At 34.7% G+C, this 21,664-nt stretch overlaps 1 protein-coding gene across 14 annotated transcripts in view; it reads left to right on the top strand.

Moving 5' to 3' along the window:
- The window catches only part of LARP1B (La ribonucleoprotein 1B), a 127,852-nt gene that overhangs the window by 23,463 nt on the left and 82,725 nt on the right, over nucleotides 1-21,664 (top strand). For 12 of the 14 annotated variants that reach the window (XM_019419351.2, XM_019419342.2, XM_019419303.2 and 9 more), the window contains 4 exons: nucleotides 2,732-2,876; nucleotides 10,161-10,335; nucleotides 15,246-15,418; nucleotides 20,598-20,963. In XM_019419351.2, the coding sequence (XP_019274896.1) occupies nucleotides 2,732-2,876; nucleotides 10,161-10,335; nucleotides 15,246-15,418; nucleotides 20,598-20,963 (859 nt within the window). Of the gene's footprint in view, nucleotides 1-2,731; nucleotides 2,877-10,160; nucleotides 10,336-10,920; nucleotides 11,916-12,445; nucleotides 12,525-15,245; nucleotides 15,419-20,597; nucleotides 20,964-21,664 lie in introns of those variants that run through there. The other 2 variants (XR_008421679.1, XM_019419380.2) reach the window with 2 other exon arrangements.

The following is a 21,664-nucleotide window of genomic DNA, read 5'->3' as shown; positions in this document are numbered from 1 at the left end:
GTTTATTTTGTTCTTGCTTCTTTTGTTACAGTTGACGCAAACACTGAAGAAAAGGGCCTTTTTATGGGCAGAAAGTGCCTGGCATGTGGCTATCAACTTCAAACCACTATTCCTGTCTTTTTTGTAACTCTTGCTGCCAGGTCCCTTCTGAGACCTGACAGTGGATATGCAACTCCATGTCAGGATAATCGGCCTCCAATGTGCTCATACAAGTGAGGGAGGAGCAGAGAGCTACTTCAGTGTTGACAAAATTTCTGATCATGCAGTGTAGAATCCAGAGCTTCTAAGGTAGGACATGATAATGTCCCCTAGGACACTGAACAAAATGTCAGACACAGCACTGGGCATGACTCCTTTTTTTCTTGTTACTGTTTTAGCAATAGGGTTTTTGGCAGATGTTAGAGTACCAGGTTTAGAATGGCACTTTACTGTTATTCTTCGATTAGTGGACTTCTGGAGGAGTCATGCTTTCGACTTTGTTTTCTTTGAGGTTTCTCATACTTAATATAGATAGGCTCATTGAGTAGGGTTTACATTTTTCTCTTTGAGAAGTTACTGAAAACTTTCTTGCATTTGTGGAAAATTATGCTAAATATATTTCGAAAGTAAGAGGCTTAACTGTATTAGGGACGATTGAGTTTTTAAAATTATTTTAACTGAAAAAGTATTGTCATTTTTTATATCAGAATATTAAAAATTTAGATCTTGATTATTTCTAGCCAGGACAGTCTCTTTTGACATTCACATTTAGAGATGAGTAGTTTGTAGCCCATTAGAAGTTTAAAAAATAAATACCATAGGTAATAGGGTGATTTATGAATTTATTTAGATACTAAGATTTTCATGAAGTAGAATAAAAAACCATCTTATTAATGATTCAGAGAAGTTTTTGTCTAAGAACGGTTTTAACTTGTGACTAAATCAAATGTCGTAATGTGTGAAAATTTAGAATTTAAGCATATGTATCATGTGCCACTATGTCAAGTACTGTGAAAAGGACTTTTGAAGTGTATGATGTGCCCACCACATGCCAGGCACTATGAAAAGGGCTTTTGGAGGTATAACAAAATCAGAATTTTTGTTTCTTCAAGATTTAAGATTTTTTTTCTTCAGTGTTTAAACAAGTAAATGATTTACTAGTGTTACTGAGATGTCAGTAGTAGTTCACTGATCCAAGGGAGCTTTGCGCTTTGATCACTGGATAAATATCTGAGTATAAAGAAACAACTTGAGTATTTACATTTCTAAAATAAGATTTTTTTCTCCTAGTGAAAAGTAGCTCAAAGCCATTTCTCATTTATGGGTGATTATTTCTTCAAAGTTAGATTTTGACCTAAATATTTCAAGGGTATCGTTAGTAACCCTGTGTTACTAAATACATGAGTTGGTGTGCTTTCTCATAATTTGCCACCGATCTTTGATAACTGTCTCTGATTTGGGAACAGTATAGGATTATTAACTTGTAGGCCATATCATCACTGATGTCATGTATTTCTTTTGTATTCTTTTCTACATTTTCCCCCATTTGTCCTCTTGTTCTCTCTAGAATTCTATTTTTGTTTTTCTATATGGAGGCTGTAATTTAAAAAAAAATTTTTTTTTAATGTTTATTTTTGAGAGACAGAGAGAGAGAGCAAGCGTGAGTGGGGAGGGGCAGAGACAGAGACAGAGACAGAGACACAGAATCCAAAGCAGGCTCCAGGCTCTGAGCTGTTGGCCCAGATCCTGACTTGAGGCTTGAACTTGTGAGCCATGAGATCATGACCTGAGCCGAAGTCAGATGCTCAACCCACTGAGACACCCAGGCACCCCATGGAGGCTGTAATTTTAAACTTGTTTCTCAAATGCCACTATTGAATATACCCATATTATCTTTGTATCTTAGAACTTATAGTTACTGATCATACAGTTTATCCATTTACATTTCTCTCTACTTTCCTAGAGAAGATTAATATCTAAGCTAGCTTTTTCTGTATTTTTTTCCCCATGTACCTCATGGTACCCCATGTACCCCCATGTATCATAGATATTCCTTGTTCAGCTGTATATTCTGTTCATTCTTAAATGTCTTTTATAGTTCTCTCCATCAAAGATACAGGGAGATCTTGTAGATATATAATTGTGTGTGTACCCTTGTGCTCATGTATTCACTCAGTTTTTACTCAGTAGCTTTGTACTGGTTGCTAGCATTCAGGATTAAACAATATCACTACCCTGTCTATTTAGAAAACAAAACAAACTAATCTACTCTGTAAACTTCACAAAGAGTACTTCCAAGAAAGCTGTTCTCAGTGATGTGGGAAAAGTTGGAAGGCAATCTGTTGACATGTGTTTAGTTGTTATTTAGTGTTTAAATGAAACAAGTTAAAGTAGCTTTCAATAAAAAGTTTCCTTTAATTGACTCATTTAAAAAAAAAGTTATTGAACTGTTTTAAAGTAAAATGCTGGTTAATTCTTTATGCTTAGGTAAAGTTGATCTAAGTAGAAGTTAATGTTAGTTTTTTGGAAGAGAATCAGTATTTTAAGTTTCTTTCTGCTCATGGATAAGAAATTATAACTTGGTAGGGCTTTGGTCTTGTATTTACGTTCTATCTATGTTGTATTAAATCTGTATATTACTAATAAAATAATTTTAAAGCTGTTGATATATAAGTGATAGATATTTTTGTTTCCTATTGAATAAATTAATTAAACTTATGTTTACTTATTTTTGCTTGTTTCTTTTTTTCAGTGAATATTACTTCAGTGTAGAAAATTTGGAACGGGACTTCTTTCTTAGGAGAAAGATGGATGAACAGGGTTTCTTGCCTATTTCCCTGATTGCTGGTTTCCACCGTGTTCAGGCTCTCACTACAAACCTTAATCTCATTTTAGAGGTAATTATTCATTTAAAAAATAGTTGCAAAACAGTCTTTACTTTCCATTCAATTATGCTATAAAGTAACTCTCCTCTAAAAATTATATTAAAAAACTTAAAGGGGTGCCTGGGTGGCTCAGGTGGTGAAGCATCCCAACTTTTGATTTCCATTCAGGTTATGATATCAAGGTCATTAGATCTAGTCTCCCTGCTTGGGATTCTCTCTCTCCTCTCTCTCCTCTCTTTCTCTCTGTGCCGCCCACTCTCTCTCTCACTCTCTCTCTCTCTCAAGTATTTAAAAAAAAAAGGAGGGACACCTGGCTGGCTTAGTCTGTAGAGCATCCGACTTCAGCTCAGGTCATGAACTCATAGTCTGTGGGTTTGAGTCCTGAATTGGGCTCTGTGCTGACAGCTCAGAGCCTAGAGACTCCTTTGGATTCTGTGTCTCCCTCTCTCTTTCTGCCCCTTCCTTGCTTGTGTTCTGTCTCTCAAAAAATGAATAAATGTTAAAAAAAAAAAAAATTTAAAAAAAACGTAGGAAAAAAAAAAGCAAAAGATAACCTGTAGTTACCTAAGGCTTAGACTACATCTCATGGCTTTTTTTTCATTTTATAAGACCCAAATAAATTTCTAACCTTGGAGACTCCTCAAAGATTTACTAATGATGTTACCACCTGTGTTTAACCTGACCCTTCAAACTTGGACCTTCTTGAGTGTTTTTGGTTCTTTAAGTCTTCTTCAGGTTGCTGCAAAATGGCATGTACTTCTATTTATTAAAATTTTGAGAGTTTTTCATGTGCTATAGAAAGGGTAATTTAAAGCAGTCTTTCCAGATGTATTCTTAATGCTTTTATTAAATTTTGTGTCCTGCTCTAGAAATGCTTTGAACATTTTTGTTTTTCTGTTGCCTACATAGGTATAATCAAATTTGCCCTTTGGCTACAGTTTTGAAAGACTTGATATTGTCAGTTTTTTGAATAATAGATATGTAGTGGTTTTTTATTGAGGCTTTAATTTGCATTTCCCTAATGACTAATGATGTTGAGCATCTTTTTATGTGTGTATTTACCATCAGTGTATCTTATTTGTTGAAATGTCTGGTCAGATATTTTGCCTATTTTTATTGGAGGGTTTTTATTTTATTCTTTTTATTGTAAGAGTTCTTTATTGTGGATACAAGTGCTTTGTGTGTATTTTACAGATTTTTTTTCCCCAGTCTTTGGCTCATGTTTTCATTTTCTTTTTCTTTTTTTTTTTTTTTTATGTTTGTGTTTGAGAGAGAGGGAGCGTGAGCCAGGGAGGGGTAGAGAGAGAGACAGAGAATCCGAAGCAGGCTCTGTGCTGGCAGCAGCGAGCCTGATGAGGGGCTAGAACTCATGAACCATGAGATAATGACCTGAGCTGAAGTTGGATGCTTAACTGAGCCACCCAAGTGTCCCTCATCTTTTAATTTTCTTAACAGATTTCTTTGACTTTTTTAGCAATTTGTTTTGAGCATGTGTGCTCCATGTTTTAAAAACTAGTTACAGGAAGAGTCAATATTTCAAAACAATATAAACTAGCGATTTATTTGTTGACATGTAATTAATGAGTCTTTGTTTTATGAAAGAAGTTACCTCAAACAATGTCATTGTTGCATTTATTAATAAATACTATTTAAAGTTTCTTTGTAATTTTAAGAACTGTTTTTTCCTGCAAAGCTTAGTATTCATAAAAATATAATATTTGTAGTAGAATGAGTTTATTAAGTACTTCCATTGTCCGTGCTAATAGCAAAGATCTATTTTAGCTGTCATTTTCTTTTTTTTTTTTTTTAATTTTTTTTTCAACGTTTATTTATTTTTGGGACAGAGAGAGACAGAGCATGAACGGGGGAGGGACAGAGAGAGAGGGAGACACAGAATCGGAAACAGGCTCCAGGCTCTGAGCCATCAGCCCAGAGCCTGACGCGGGGCTCGAACTCACGGACTGTGAGATCGTGACCTGGCTGAAGTCGGACGCTTAACCGACTGCGCCACCCAGGCGCCCCAGCTGTCATTTTCAATGAAGTTGTGACTAATTTCCCCGACTCTCTGTACTTTGTAGGAATCTGGTTGTAATTTTATTATGGTATGTTTTTTTGGTCTATTGGTATTCCCAGTAAACCCTCAAGCATAATTTTCAAGTTATTGATTACCTGCTTCCTTACATCTTCTAGTAGAAGATGTAGTAGAAGGGAAGGAATATTTAAAAGAACTTTGGCATTACTGTTATGGTTACAATTATTGATAGAGAAAGAAATACTGCTATTATTGAAATACAGAAATACTGCTATTATTGAAATACAGAAATACATAAGCACAGTGATTTAGAACAGTATAGATCTGCATTCATTTAATATTCATTATGCACCTTTCCCACTGTAATGAATGGAAAAGTTGTCCTTTATCTGTTAAGTGGGAAAAATTGTCCTTTATCTGTTAAGAATGTAAGATTTCATTGGGTTTTGCAATATAAACATAGTAATTTAGAGCATGGACTTGACAATCTGCATGCACATCCTTGTAGCTCTGTGACCTTGGGTAATGTCCTGAGACTTCTATAAAGTAGAAATCCTAACACTACCTACTTCATAGGGTAGTCCTAGAGATGAAATGTGTGATGACAGTATCTGGCACAAACAGTAAGCCTTAAATAATGATTTACTGCCCTTGTTAGTTTTCAAGGATGTCCTTCTGTTCATTCCTGTTTTTGGATTTTCATTTACTTTCTATCAACTTTTTGCTATATGTAGCTTAATACGCTCAAATTTTTTCGTTCTTGAAAAGAACGATCAAAAGAGGTAAAATATACTTGAGCTCACACCCCTATCTGCCCTAGTTGAGGTTTTCCTTTGTTTTTTTGTTTTTGTTTTTTTAGTTTTATTTTGGAGAGACATAAAGAGCACATGAGCAGGGGAGAGGGACAGAGAGAGAGGGAGAGAGAGAAAGAGAGAGAGAGAACATCTCAAGTAGGCTCCATGCTCTGCGTGGAGCCCGATTCAGGGCTCTGTCCCTCAACCCCAGGATCGTGACCTGGGCAGAAATCAAGGCTCAACTGACTGGGCCATCCAGGCGCCCCTGGTTGAAGTTTTCTACACAGCCTATCTTACTGAGTCTGTTTACTCCCATTCATTTTCAGCTTACTGTACTTTTTTTTTTACTTTGATACATGAATATTATAATATGATTACTGTTGTAGTGATATTTATCATAATGTACATATCATGTACATAATTATAGTACAGTATTCTTGTCTATAGTCCTCATACTGTGCATGAAATCTCTGTCAATTATTTACTACTCATTGCAAGTTTGTGCCCTTAAACATCAGTCTTATCTCCCCCACCCACTGTTTCCTGGTAAACACTATTTTATTCTTTTTTTTATTTAAAGTTTCATGTTTTTAGATTCCACATATAAGTGATATCATGTAGTACTTGTCTTTCTGTCTCACTTATCTCATTTAGCATAATATGCTCAAGGTCCATCCATGTTGTTGCAAGTGGCAGGGTGTCCTTTCTCTAGGCTGAATAACATTCTGATATCTATCTATCTGTATATATCGATATATAGATATATATATCACATCCTCTTTATCCGTTCATCTATTGATGAGTATTTAAATTGTTTCCATATCTTAGCTACTGTGAATAATGCTGCAATAAACATGAGCATGCAGATATCTCTTTAGAATCCTGTTTTTATTTTTTGGGGGTATATCCAGTAATTGGAATTACTGAATCATATGGTAGATCCAGGTTACTGCATTCTTGATTCTTGCTCCACAGCTGAGGTCTATTTGTGTCTTCCTTTTTTTTTTTTTTTTTTTTTTCCTTAATCCAATTAATCCCGGAACTTTAGCTAATCAGTTCTGTAATTCTATTCAAGTTATTTAACCCCTTCATGCTTGTTTTCTCATTGTTAAAAGAGGGCAAATAATACTTAAAGTATTATAGAGTATAAGGGCTTAAGGGAAGTAATTAATACAGTATTTGTGAAGTCCTTAGAACTATGCCTACTACTCTTATCTGAAACCTTGTTTTCAAAATTGGCTGACTATGGTTCCTCAGAATGTGTGCTGGTGTCTTATCTCTAAGTCTTCACACATGAAAATCTTTACTCTTGATACCAGGCATAGGACCAGGAACTAGGAATATATTATCTATGTATTCTAACATTGGTAGTTATTCATAATAATAGATACCATTAAGAAAAGGACCAGGGGTGCCTAGGTGGCTCAGTGGGTTGAGCGTCCCAACTCTTGATTTTGGCTCAGGTTATGATCTCATGGTTTTGTGAGTTCAAGCCCCACCTTGGGCTCTGTGCATTGACTGTGCAGAGCCTGCTTGGGATTCTTCCTCTCTCTGCCCCTCCCCCACTTATGTTCGTGTTCTCTCTTTCTCTAAAAATAAATAATCTTTAAAAAAAAAAAGCACCAACATTACTAGAAAAAGCTTCAGGTGTCTAGAAATGTTAACTGTACACTTTAACTCATTGTTTAGGAGTTCAGGATAAACATGGTTTGGCTTTATTAAAACTCTTGTCTAGATCTTTTCCTTAATTTTGTGTAAAACATAATTTTTGTCTGATGCTAAATCTAAATCACAACTTCTGGTCTCTTTATGTTCTTCTTGAGCTTTTTTTTCAATAGGGAATAAATTCCCTGTGATTCAAGAATCAAAGGTTATGTAGTGAAGAATTTCTTCCTTCCCATGTTTCTCCAACAGTGAGTTAGTTAAATCTTTCTTGGTGACTATCATTGTTACTTCTTTTCTGTTTATTAATTCTCTTGAGATAGTTCATGTTATACTACATACATATATTGTTATGCCTTTCTTTCTAAAAACAGTGTATATTGGAAGATTACTCAATAGTTGTATATAAAGAACTTTGGTTTTTTTTCCCCTCAGATTTTTTCTTTTGAATTGAGGCATAATTTATACACTGTATGTTATAAATCATAGGATTATAGATTACTTTTCCCTATGAATATAGTTGTGTAACCAATACCCAGATTAAGATATAGAACATTTTCAACATCCCAGGCAGCTGCCTTGTGTCCCCTCCTAACCTGTACTACTATGCTCTTCTCGAAGGTAATTACTTCTTTAGAGTTCTCTCATTTGTTTTTTAACTTCACATAATCAGAGGTGTGTATATTTTTTTGTATCTGACTTATAGTTACCATTTCTGTGAGATTTATCCATGTTGTTGGTGTGTAGCGGTTGTTCACTATCCATTTTAGGTTAGTATTTCCTTGTATGAATATAATACAATGTACTTTTCCATGCTCCTGTTTGTAGATACCTGGGTTCTTTACAGTTTGAATCTGTGGTACTGTTGTGAACATTATTGTGTGTATTTTTTGATGGACATATGTACTTACTTTCTTGTGAAATGATGGGTGTATACACACACACACACACACACACACACACACACACACTTAGCTTTTGAAGATACTGCTAAGCATTTTTTCCAAATTAATGAACCAATTAAAACTACCACCGTTGAGAGTTTCACTTGCTCCACATTCTACCAACACTATTGGCAGTCTTTTTCCAAACATTGTTTTGAAAAATTTAAACCATTAAGAAAGTTTCAAGGTTTGTTTTTTTTTTTAAATTATTTTCTTTTTAACGTTTACTTATTATTGAGAGACAGACACAGAGCATGAGCAGGGGAGGGCCCGAGAGATGGAGAGACACAGAATCTGAAGCAGGCTCCAGGCTCTGAGCTGTCAGCACAGAGCCCGATGCGGGGCTTGAACTCACAAACCACAAGATCATGACCTGAGCTGAAGTCGGACGCTTAATTGAGCCATCCAGGCACCCCTCAAGGTTTTTGTTTTTGTTTTTAATTCAGGTATAAATAGCATGCTGTAAAATGCAGAGGTCTTAGGTATTTATTTTGAGTTTTGGAATTGTGTAAGCCTGCCCCCAAAAGGATATAGCCCATTACTCTAAAAACTTACTTAATGGTCTTTCCAGTCACAGTCAGTCCTCCCCTACCAACCCTCTGCTCCATCCCAAACTACTTTTCTTATTGTATCAGGATAGATTAGTCTTTATTTGTACACATTTGTGTAAATGGAATTCTTCTGTCTCCTGACTCTTTCATTTATAGTTTTTGAAATTCATCCATGTTGTTGCAGGATCTGGATGCTGAGTATACTGTACTACAGTTTACTACCAGGGTGTCATTGCTTCTAGAATGTTCAGTAGACAAAACTGGGAAAATGTTAGGAAAAAAATATAGATATCACCAATTCAAACTTTTTATTTTAGGCTTCTTCCTTATTTCCTTTATTCTGTGTTTCAGACTCTCTATTTTTTTCAGAGAGTATCCTGATTCCCATCAAAAGAGTTTGTTTTTAAATAATTTGTAATACTAATTTTAAAGTACTGTCCAGTTATGGAAAATGTAACTTGAAAAGTAAGTAGTATACTAAAGGCATACAGGTATAAAAAGTTGTACACATATGTTCTCCAACTAAAATATAGCAAGTTATAACTTTTATAAAAGAACAAGTATATATATTTAGTTTTTATATATTTGTATTTTTTCTCATTTAATTTTTAAAAGGTGAGTACCTTTGAATTTCAGATAAAATTCAGATCAGTAAGTATTTTATTTTGAGGAAATTTTGTTCTAGTTTTATTTTACCATTAAATTACAGCATGTGTATTTTTGCAAAGCACTTTGGCCTAGTGGCTAAGACCTTTGGTGGTGGGTAGCTAATAAATTATGTGAGTCCTTGTATTGCCTCATACTTAGTGTATAATCTTTATGAAGTTACTTTATTTCTTTGAGCCTCAGTTTCCTCATCTGTGTACCTTATGGGGTATTGTGAGGAATGTATATGTGTGTTTTTTTATAATTTAATTAATGGTGGTAGTCATTAAAATAATGCCTAAATTTTATTTGGTGATATTAAGGTAGGATAAAAAGAAATATGAGAGAAAAAAATTGACAATAAAGCTAATTGCCATAAAAGTAGTTTGCTTCTAGTTGACATAATAATCCTTAAATGCCTACTCTGTTGTGAAAACCAAATTATCTGCTGCATATTGTATCAGGATATCTGTTACCTATCACAGGGGCAAATGATTTAGAAATTTGTTCTAAGTAGTTAATTTGTGGATGCTCTTAAAAACATTTACTCTGTATAATATCTGCTAATTTCAGATTTAAAATTTTTTTTAGGTAATTAGAACTATAGGATATGCAATTTAAGTATTTTGAATGAAAGTTCTCTAGTATCTGAAAATACCTATTTATAGGCATTGAAAGATAGCACCGAAGTGGAAATTGTGGATGAGAAAATGAGAAAAAAGATAGAGCCGGAAAAATGGCCAATTCCAGGCCCTCCTCCACGTACTGTGCCACAGACAGACTTCTCTCAACTGATTGATTGCCCAGAGTTTGTACCAGGCCAAGCTTTTTGTTCACATACAGGTAACAGCTTTTCTTCTAGAGCAAGCAGTGTAATGGTGGGCTATTTGCTTCAATTTACCTATCCTTTCAAAAGGTTTATTTAGATTCAATAGGAAAATTAAAGGTAACTGAATGATTTTTGATGCTCTCAATTCTATTCATATTATCCCCTCACAGAACCATAAATTAAATAGAGATTTAAGAATTATGGGTAAATTTCTGCTCTATTCTTGTGTACTTTGTCCTGTGTGGAATTTCTGTCCATCTTCTTAGTTTTACTAAATGATTATAGATATATTGTGCCAGTTTTCCTCTTCTAAGATTGGAGTAGTCTAATAGGATTGAAATAGTTTAAAAGTCTTATACTCAAGAGTGGGCTTGACTTTAATGTTGTTACCTGTGTGCTTCAGTCCCGTCTTGTAAAGACAGGATGATCTATATTCGAAAGCAGAATTGGGGTACTGTTATGGAATTATTAAGGTTATTGATTAAAGAATTGATGGTAATTAGAATTTCCAAAAACTGCTTTAATATTAAGAATTTTTTCCTGGATCATTTTTAAGACATTCCCTCTTGGGAAAAAATGTGTGCTTAAACTTTTTTCAGTCAGGGTGATGATCTACTGATGCTCTTGGATGTCATTTGATCGGAATATGCAGAGGAATAGGTGACTCACTGAAATATTATAAACATTGGAGCAAATCGTGCTGCAGAAATGAAAGCGACCAGACTTACTTCTATGCAAGAATGTCTACTCCCAACTCCTTGTGGAGGAGGTTGGGCCACCACTACAATGGAGATAAACACCTTTGTGATGATGATGAGAGACAGACCAGAGGACTGCTGTTGTTTTTATAGGAGCCACCATTTGTGTGTAATTAGCCTGGGCTGCATGTGCTACTTTTATTTACGGTGGGAAAGTTAATTATCATTCTGGAATTATTGCAAGATTCTGTCTTTTCCTCCCAGACTTTTGTACCTGTGTCCAGATCAATAAAGCAGAAATAGGCTTGAGTGGCATTTCCTAGATTGTTAGGTCCTTTGCTATTTGATTTGCCCTTTAGTATAGTGTGCAGTCTACAACTCACATGCTGTCATAATATTTCACATGGACTGTAAGATGTATTAATGTGGACACTGAGGGATAAAAAATTTGAGAAATGAACAAGAATATTTTTTTCTAAACTCTTCAAAATGTATTTTTTATACACGAGTATATGAGACCTGCCATCAATAAAGTACTGATGGACAGTCTCACAGATATTTTTATTTAGTGTTTCTTTGGTTGTTAGCCCTCTGTGCCTCTAAACCTTGCCAAGCAAGAAACTTGGGCAGATGTTTTAAAAGTTGAAGAAAAGTGACAATTTTTAGGTTTTCTTAAAAAAGACATAATGTCTGATTGTGTAAGTTAGATTAATTTATTGTGTAAATCTGGGGTCCAAGATGACATTTTTAATCTGCTTATGAACAGGCATTAGGTGAGTTAGATAGAAATAGAATATACTTTTTCCACAGGTAGCTAAGATAGTTCAGTCAAGTTGGTGATGCCTGTTCATTTAACCATTTATGCATTATTAATAAAATTACAAGAACAAAATTACGTCTTGTACATTTTTGTGTTTTTTAAATATACACTCATTTACATCTCACATACATCTTCCCTAAAATAAATCACTGTATTTGTATGTCAAAATTTTTAGGTTCTTTAAATTATACATCATTAACTAGGTGGATAATGAAGGCATATAGGAAGACAGAATGTTCTTAGAGTTATGCTGATTCACATGACATCATAGGAATAAATATGTAAATTCAACCTTTTCCCATGAATCCTCAGATTTCTGACCTTAATAATCACCTTCTGATGAGAAAGTCTCAGTTTCAATACAAAGTATATGTCACCAAAAATTTGAAATGGATATAGGATAGGAAATGTAGATTGTATTTATCTGTGCCTATAAGTAAAGAAACTTTTATCCATATCCTTTTTATCTCTAATGAGACGATCTTAAGTTTCAAAAACGTAACTGTTGATGTATACTTTCAGAGGGATTTATATGGTAAGATATTTAAACATTTTTGGTTTTTTTTCATCAAAGAAATTAAAATTTCTATTTTTCCCTCTATGGAGGTTGAATTGTGTAACATGAGTTCACCTTTGCACTGAACAGAGGACCTCAATGCACCAGAAAAAGTTGATTATGGGAATGGTAAGATGTTAATTTAAAAATTTAGGTTTTGCAGTTCTTTGGATATAGTATTACACTATCAGCTCTTAAGTAAAAGGATTTCATTCATCAAAATTGAGAGTATCAGGTACCTGTCCTTCTTGGGGTTTTTTGATGTTGTTTTTGGTTTTTTGAAAAATGTGTAGGAAGATCCCTAATGATTTTTTAATAAGCTGTGAGATTTCCTTTGAAAAATTGCATAAGTATTCCTGAATGTGCCACATGCAAAGTATATAATCCTTTTAGAGCAATCTATATAATGACCCAGATTCAGGGTGCATAAGTCAAACTAGATAGATATCATGGGATATGTATGGTGATTTATCTCTGGAGAGTCAGGTTGACAATTTTCAATTAATGAAGGCAGCAAAGATCATTTTTTTTTCTATGTTCTCACAAGTTAGAACCTATAGGTGTCGAAGTATGTGTCTAATTTCTTTTTTTTTATCTGTAAGCAAGTTTAATGTCAAGTCATCTAAGTAATATTCACTCATTTGCTTTTGGAAGATGAGGGCTTTACCATTAACCCTTAAAATTTATACATATAAGGTTTGAAATCTTTATAAAAGAAAACATCACATAGAGCATATGTGTAGGTAATTATAAGATGAATACTTCCTTTAAAAAATCTGGATTTTTCTTGTCTTACCCAAATTCTTTATTTTAATGTCATTTAATTTATAAGCACATGTGTTATGGATATAGTGAAACACTTGACTCGTGGTAGAAACATTCAAGTTTAGAGAGCATTTAGAAATTATTATATAATAAACTTAAGTAGGTGTTTAAGATTAAATTTCTATGTTAAAAATAGTAGTTACTGATTTCCCTACCATGTGCCAGGTGCTGTTCTAATCATTTATACATGAACTGTGCATAGTAATTTAGTTAATTCTCAGTTGCTAGGATGGTGGTTCTTAGTCTATTTTTAAAGATTTAGTCACTGCATTGAACATAGATGATTTATAGTGTTAGGAATAGGGTTCTCTGCCGTTAAGTATTTTCCCATTCCTATAACTTTTTACTTGCAGCCCAAACCTAGCATTTCACTTGTACTACCTTTGTGGATCAATTAATGATACATATACCATTAATTTAGAAAATTGTAAAGCAGCAGTGTCTAATCGAAATAGAATGTTAGCCACACATGTAATCCTAATAATTTTAATAGCCTAAAAAGCTACAAAACAAATGAAATTAATTTTAATAACATTTTAAATATTTTAATATACCTAAATATTGTTAATATAAAAATTATGGATCCATTCTACCTTTTTAAATTTTTTTGTACCAAGACTTTGAAATCTGGTATGTACCTTACACTTATCCTGAGCACATTTTAGGAGTGGCCATGTTTCAAGTGCTCAGTAGCTCCATGTGGCTTGGCTGGTGGCTACATACTAGACAATGCAGTTTTAGAGCCTTTTCCATTATGAAGGAATATACATTTAAAAAAAGTAATATAGTAATCTGGCATTTGAATCCTGGATCAAACTATGCATTCTTGGAGAGGATAATAACTCTAACATGTAGTAGATGAAGTAAAATCTTGGAATATTCTTCTCAAATCCAAAGTCCTGGAGTGTGCCTTTGCATTTTCATTTAGTAAAAAAAAAAAGATTGTTGGTGTTCATTTATTTCAGCTTTCTCCATGTAATATTCAACTTTGCAGTATTTTCAAGTAATTGGCTTTCAGGACTAAAATGATGTTTAGAATTTTAGAGTTTAAATTAGTACTTAAAATTTTTGTATGACTCAAGTACATATTGCATTATAACTTTAAACAAGTATTCTTTGACTTTAAAAAAAGATTGATAAAGGAATCAATTAGGAATTTATTTATAGAGCATGTAATTATTCTGATTAAAAGATAGTGTGGAGAAAGGCATTTTTAATTCCAACAGAGTTTTTAAATGTTTTAGGGGCACCTGGGTGATCAGTCAGTTTAGCATCCAACTCATGATTTCGGCCCAAGTGATGATCTCACAGTTTGTGGGATCAAACCCTGCATCTGGCTCTGCACTGACAGTGTGAAGCCTGCTTGGCATTCTCCCCCCCCCCCCCCGCCCCCACCCTCCTTTCCCCCATTTGTGTACTCTCTCTCAAAATAAATAAAAAACATAAAATGTTTTACATTTTATTGCCAGAGCAGTGCACTTTAATGATGTGACATGCTACTCTTTATAAACAGTATTCAGTATGAGCTAAGTGGGCACACTGCATTCGGTTAAACCTCATTAAGCAAAGGAAATGTGAAAAGTAGGAATAATGGCTTACTATAGATCATAGCAGAACACTGAAGGACTGATTTTGCCTTCTATAAAAGACACATTTAGTCTGTGGCTTAGTAGCATTCAAGATTCCATAATTTCATTATATATAATTAATAGATTTTAAGATTGCATACGGAATTGACCCCTAAATAGATGTATTGTCACAATTAGTGACTCAATTGATATTCAGAAGTTTGAATGAATGTGATCTGTGTAAGAGTTGGTGACATTGCTTTTATCTGTTATTCATTGGCTTTACTTGAATACATCATACAAGCTTTTCGGGTTTGAAAGTCCTTGGGAAGATTATAATTGAGATTTGATTTATCATGTTTTTGTGAAAAAAAAAAAAACCCCAAATAAAGAAAAATAAGGTGTTTTATAAGTAAGAAAGCCATTATTTTAACTAAGTACCAACTTAAAATTTTAGAGTCTGCCCCAAATTCTCCAAGATTTGGAAGTCCACTGAACCCAAAGAAAAATACTGAAACGAGCAATCTCCAAGCAATATCTAGAGGTCTGTCTACCAGTTTGCCTGACTTGGACTCACAACCTTGGATAGAAGTAAAAAAGAGACCTCGTCCATCTCCAATGAAATTGAAGGTAAATTGTTACAAGCCAAGTGAAGTGTAATACATTTCGGATTGAGTATAAGACTACTGTATTTTGTTTGTCAAGTAAATATATAAAATTGGAAAAGTTTAAAAAATTGTAAAAATTGGAACCATTGGCCAGAAATAAAAACTACTCAGTAGTTAAAAGTAAGTTCTATTCTGTCAATTTTAAAAATTTACCTTTTACTTCTGAATATGATTTAAGATACTTTGGCCTTTTTACTTGTGACTAATTTAAATTTGAATAACTAACTCAGTGTTTTTAAACCTGACAAAATTTTCTTAAATTGTGAATTTGTATTTTAATCTCATTGTATTATTTGTAACTTTGTTAATTATAAAGAGTACAGATTCTGTACATACGTGTTTTGGTAATTCTGTGTACTGTAAGTAAGGAAAAGAGAATTGATGTCTTGGAGGCATGTGAGGGAGTGAGATGTGTGGTTATGAAACAGGAGGAGAAATCCTTGATGGTAGAACTGCCATATTTTTGACTCATGGTTAGATACAAAATTTCAAATGTGATAAAAATTGCTCTGATCTAATCCATAAACAAAATGAGTACAAATAAAACTAGGGAAATCTGAGTAAGATTAATGGGTTATTTCAATGTCTTATATGTGATATTCTATAGTTTTGCAAGATGTTAATATTGGAGGAACCTGGGTAAAAAATACATAAGATTTCTGTTTCTTTTTCTTTTTTTTTTAATGTTTGTTTTTTGAGGGAAAGAGCGAGCAGGGAAGGGGCAGAGAGAGGGAGAAAGAGAATCCCAAGCAGGCTCCACATGCACTGCCAGCATAGACCCCAATGCAGGGTTCGAACTGATGAAATGGGAGATCATGACCTGAGCTGTCACCAAGAGCCAGATGCGTAACTGACTGAGCCACCCTGGGGGTCTTAGATCTCTATTTCTTACAACTGTATGTGAGTGTACAATTCTCTCAAAGTGAAGTTTACTAAAAATAAATGGAAACAGTGGTACTCAAATGAGTCTGATGTATAGGGCCAGCAAGTTTGTAATGGAATATAGTTTTAGTAGTGGAAAGAGAATTATATAAGATCTAGGGCCTTCAGTTTTATGGCCAAAGAATATTGGTGACTTTAGTAAGATCTGAAATGTATTCTGATATTACAGAGTGAGGATTTGGCTTGGAGGAAAGCTGACTATAGGTTCTGGGGGCCTAGATATTTCAGTGATAGCTGCTGAGGTAGGTTACTTATCAACAATGTTGCCAACATACTTTAAAAAAAATGACCTTCTTAAAATATATATTCTAGAGTGGGTATAGTTCAGAGATATTTTTATTTAGAACTCTGAAAGCATTTTTCCACTGTTGTTTTGGTCAGTTTAAAATTTAGTCCCTTTAGATTTTTTGTATCAAGTCAATTTGTTGTTGAGGTTTTAAGATTATTTCTTCATCCCCCCCTCTTGAAATTTCAGATGATATATCTTGGAATTGGTCTATTTTTATTTATTTGTGCTGAGTATTTATGTCCTTTATTTTGGGGAAACTCATGTTTCTCTTTTTTTCAACTTTTGGTATTCCTTTTCATCTAATGTTGGACCCCCTGGATTAATCATCTGGCTATTGTTTTTCTGGAGTTGGGGATTTTAAAAAGCTTCTGTATTCTGATATTTCCATCAATTTTTTTTAAGCCCTTGTCTTTTAGGGTGATGATTATCTTTTAATATGTGGTGATTTTTAGTTGATGATTCATAATAATTATTGGTAAATTGGTATGGACTTCTGTTGTGGCCTTGTAGATATCTGCTCATCCAGAAGCCCTTTCTCCACCTGAATGTGAGGTGTGATTTTGCACACTCTTGGTTAAGTGTAAAGGTCCTATTAACTTAGACTTCTAGACCTTGGCAGAGAATAGTCATGCTGGTTCTGAGTCCCCAGAATTGGTAAAATCAGTACTTTTCTCTGGGAGGTAGGATTCCTTAGTGTACTTTATTCACTGGTAAAATTACCTTATTTTTGTCCCCCTTAGCTCTGGTTTAGAAGTTTAGAATAATACTGGAATGTGTTCAATGTCTATCTAGTTCTAGCGCTAAAACATAAGCCCTCTCTTGGCAAATCTTTTACCTTTTTTTTTTTTTTTAAATGCTTATTTGTATTTGAGAGGGAGAGAGCGAGAGATAGGCAGAGAGAGAGAGAGAGACAGAATCTGAAGCAGGCTCAAAGGTCTGAGCTGTCAGCACAGAGCCCGATGTGAGGCTTGAACTCATGAGATGTGAGATCATGACATTTTGGATGCTTAACCAACTGAGCCACCCAGGTGCCCTGGCAAATCTTTGACTTTGTTTAGAAAGCAATTCTTGGGCTTTTAGTTGGGAGCAGGTTTTATAGCTTCATATTTTCAGATAAGGGTATGGGACTGACTGTTCTGGCTATGTCCTGTAGTTATTTTTCCAGATACCCAATTTGATGGTTGTCACGTAGTCCATTCTTGCTCATTGTACTTACCATCTCAAAACTTTCTAGGACCCCAGTGGAACCAACAGTGTCTTTTTTTCTTTCTTTAAGTTTATTTATTTTTAAGAGGGAGAGTGTGAGCAGAGGAGAGGCAGAGAGAGAGGGGGAGAGAGAATCCCAAGTGGTCTCCACACTGAGTGTGGAGTCTGTTGTGGGGCTCAGTCCCTTGACCCTGAGATCATGACCTGAGCCTAAGTTGAGAGTTGGACGTTCAATCAACTGAACCACCCAGTCCCCCATTTTTTATGTTTTAGAGATAGCACATGAATGGGAAGGAGGGCAGAGGGAGAGAGAGCGAGCGAATCTTAGCAGGTTCCCTGCTCAGCACAGAGCCTGATGTGGGGCCTGATCCCATGACCCTCGGATCATGACCTGAGCTGAAATCAAGAGTTGCATGCTCAACTGACTGAACCACCCTGGTGCCTCGCTGTCTTTCTTGTTATAGGTTCTAAGTTGCTGTTTCCTCTAGTCTTGTTTATTATCAATATAATGCCATTTGCTTTCTGCTTTCCAAAAAATCAGAACAATTTCTGATCTTCTGATAGTATAATACTTGTTTTCATATTGACATGGATTTATTCTTTCCATTACTGCATATCATTATTGCAAGTAAGTATGGTCAGTCAGTTCATCTTGAATCCCAAACCTTTTGTCTCTTCCTCACAAATAAAAAAAAAATTTATGTTTGAAACAGAAATTTAAATACAACTGATATAAAGTAAAAAGTAAGAGACTGTGTTCAGGGTTTACCATTCTTAATGGTTTGGTATTTATTCTCAAACTTTTTTCACGTACTTGCAAATGTTAATAACAGGATGTATAGTCTCTGTTTTTAAATATATTCACAGTGTGTGTGTGTGTGTGTGTGTGTGTGTGTTTAAACCACTTTATTGACGAATGATTGACATACGAAAAGCTATACATATTTAATGTGCACAACTTGGTGAGTTTAAGATGTGGCTTTTTTTTTTTTTTTTTAATTTACATCCAAGTTAGTTAGGATATAGGGCAATAGTGATTTCAGGACTAGATTCCTTAATGCCCCTTACCCATGTAGCCCATCCCCCCTCCCAAAATCCCTCCAGCAACCCTCTGTTCTCCATATTTAAGAGTCTCTTATGTGTTGTCCCCCTCCCTGTTTTTATATTATTTTTGCTTCCCTTCCCTTATGTTTATCTGTTTCGTCTCTTAAAGTCCTCATGTGAGTGAAGTCATATGATTTTTGTCTTTCTCTGACTGACTAATTTCACTTAGCATAATACCCTCTAGTTCCATCCACATGGTTGCAAATGGCAAGATTTTATTCTTTTTGATTTCCAAGTAATACTCCAATGTGTGTGTGTGTGTGTGTGTGTGTGTGTGTGTGTGTGTATGTATATATATACACACACACACACACACACCATATCTTCTATATCCATTCATCCATCGATGGACATTTGGGCTCTTTCCATACTTTGTCTATTGTTGATAGTGCTGCTGTAAACATTGGGGTGCATGTGTCCCTTCAAAACAACATACCTGTATCCCTTGGATAAATACCTAGTAGTGCAGTTGCTGGGTTGTAGGGTAGTTCTATTTTTAATTTTTGGAGGAACCTCCATACTGTTTTCCAGAGTGGCTGCACCAGTTTGCATTCCCACCAGCAGTGCAAAAGAGATCCTCTTTCTCCGCATCCTTGCTGACATCTCTTGTTGCCTAAATATATTCACAGTGTGTTAAAAGTTAGTTTTCTTTTTGTTTGTTTTGTTTTGTTTTTAGTTAATAACATCATGGACAGCCTTCCATTTACTAGAACATTAGTTCTGTCAGGGCAGAGTTTTTACTTATTGTATACCCTTTCCTTGAACCGTGCCTGGCTCACAGTGAGGACCCAGATAATTATTGACTGAATGAATATATACTACATTAATAGGAGTTCTCAAAGAAAGGGATTGTATAGGAGAGTTAGCATTTGCTAAAGGATGAGGATTGGTCATAGGATGGCATAGGAAGATAATACTGAGAAACCTATTTTCTTGTGTTGAGAGTTTTGGAAATCTAGACTAGTTTAGATTTTAGAAGCTCTAGGATCTGAAAGTTTGGACTTGTTATGTCACCTAGTAGGAAGCAATTTTAACTTTTTCAGGAAGGGCAAAGTTCAACAACTGAGTACATGTTAGGGTAAATTTAATGAAAACCAGGCCACACTGAGTGGAGGTGAAGATTGAGCAGAGGGATTATCTAGGAAACCTAGTTAATAGCATTAATGTAATTGCAAAGGTTCAGACTAGCAAGTCTGACTATTGAATTTAGAAGTCAAAAAACCTTGATTGTTCTAGTCCTGACTAGTTCTGAAATTGTGGACAAATTAACTTCTATCTCTAGGCCTTTTTTCCCCTCATCTGTAAAATGAATTGCTGTGCAGTAGTGGATGAGCTAAGCACCATTCTAACTCTAAAAGGAATCTTTTAGATTAATATAACCCTCCTTTTACTCAATTTTGTGTTTTTCTTTAGCGTTAGACTTAGCGTTTAGCAAATACTTTGTATTTATTGGGCTAGAATACTACTGATTTGATTTTCTTTTATAATTTGCCTGCTGACTAGTCATTGAGCATGTTAGGCTTCATATTACTTGTAACATGTGATTTTTTTAAGTGATTAAAAAAAAGCGTGTATATAAAATCCCACTTTCTTCCCTTAGGAATCAGCATCTCTGCCTGAAGAGGCATCAAATCAGCTATATCCTTCAGATGAACAAGAGCAAGAAGAACTTGACTTTTTATTTGATGAAGAGATGGAGCAAATAGAAGGACGAAAAAACACATTTACTGATTGGTCTGATAATGATTCAGATTATGAAATTGATGACCAGGATTTAAACAAGATTTTGATTGTAACTCAGACACCACCTTACATGAGAAAACATCCTGGAGGAGATCGAACGGGCAACCACATGTCTCGGGCAAAAATTACATCTGAACTTGCTAAAGTCATTAATGATGGCTTGTATTACTATGAACAGGATCTATGGATGGAAGAAGATGAAAACAAACACACAGCCCTAAAGGTAATTGTTTCTGGCCAACAACATCTTTCTACTGATACTAGTTTTTTAAATATATGTTGCTCCCTGTTTTTCCTAAACTTAAGGCTTTATTTTATTAAATTTTTAATATAAATAAACAATATTTAATATGAAAAATTCCTGGAATATATCTGACAGTCATAACCTGAGATACTATTTTATTTTATTAAAATGACAGTGGAATGAATAATTAAAAAAATTAGCATTCACTGGCTAAAACCCTTTTTTCAGGTGAAAATAATTAGAAGGCCCTTTCTAATAAGAAGGAAAAAAGTTATGGACAGGCTTAGTTTATATGCTCATTTCTTACCCTGGCCTATAATTACTCCAGCTCTATGAGCAAGGTGTTAGAGAAGGGTTACTTTTGCTGACCCCTTTCATCCTTCACTCCTTAGTCTATGGTGCATGCTCTATGGTAGTGGAATTTATTGTGGTCAGGGATGGAAGATTAAAATGGCTGATTGTCTCTTCTTGTCCAGTCACTACTCTGGTGCTAGGGGTGCTCTTTGAACCTTGTTCGAATTTTTTATTCTCTTGCATTTCACCCCACATTCTGGATAACTAACCTATCCTAGTTATTAAGGTAAAATACAAGAGCATCAGAATATTATTTTAGCTGTCTGCATTCCTTTGATATCGATTTTAATGATGTAGATGGGGAATAAATTGGATATTTTTCTGCC

This window comes from Panthera pardus, unplaced genomic scaffold (genome assembly GCF_024362965.1).
Source record: "Panthera pardus isolate Hobbes unplaced genomic scaffold, ASM2436296v1 HiC_scaffold_13, whole genome shotgun sequence".
Taxonomy (NCBI): Eukaryota; Metazoa; Chordata; class Mammalia; order Carnivora; family Felidae; genus Panthera; species Panthera pardus.
Note: the sequence above shows the minus strand (reverse complement) of the source record. Positions and strands in the feature narration are given on the sequence as shown.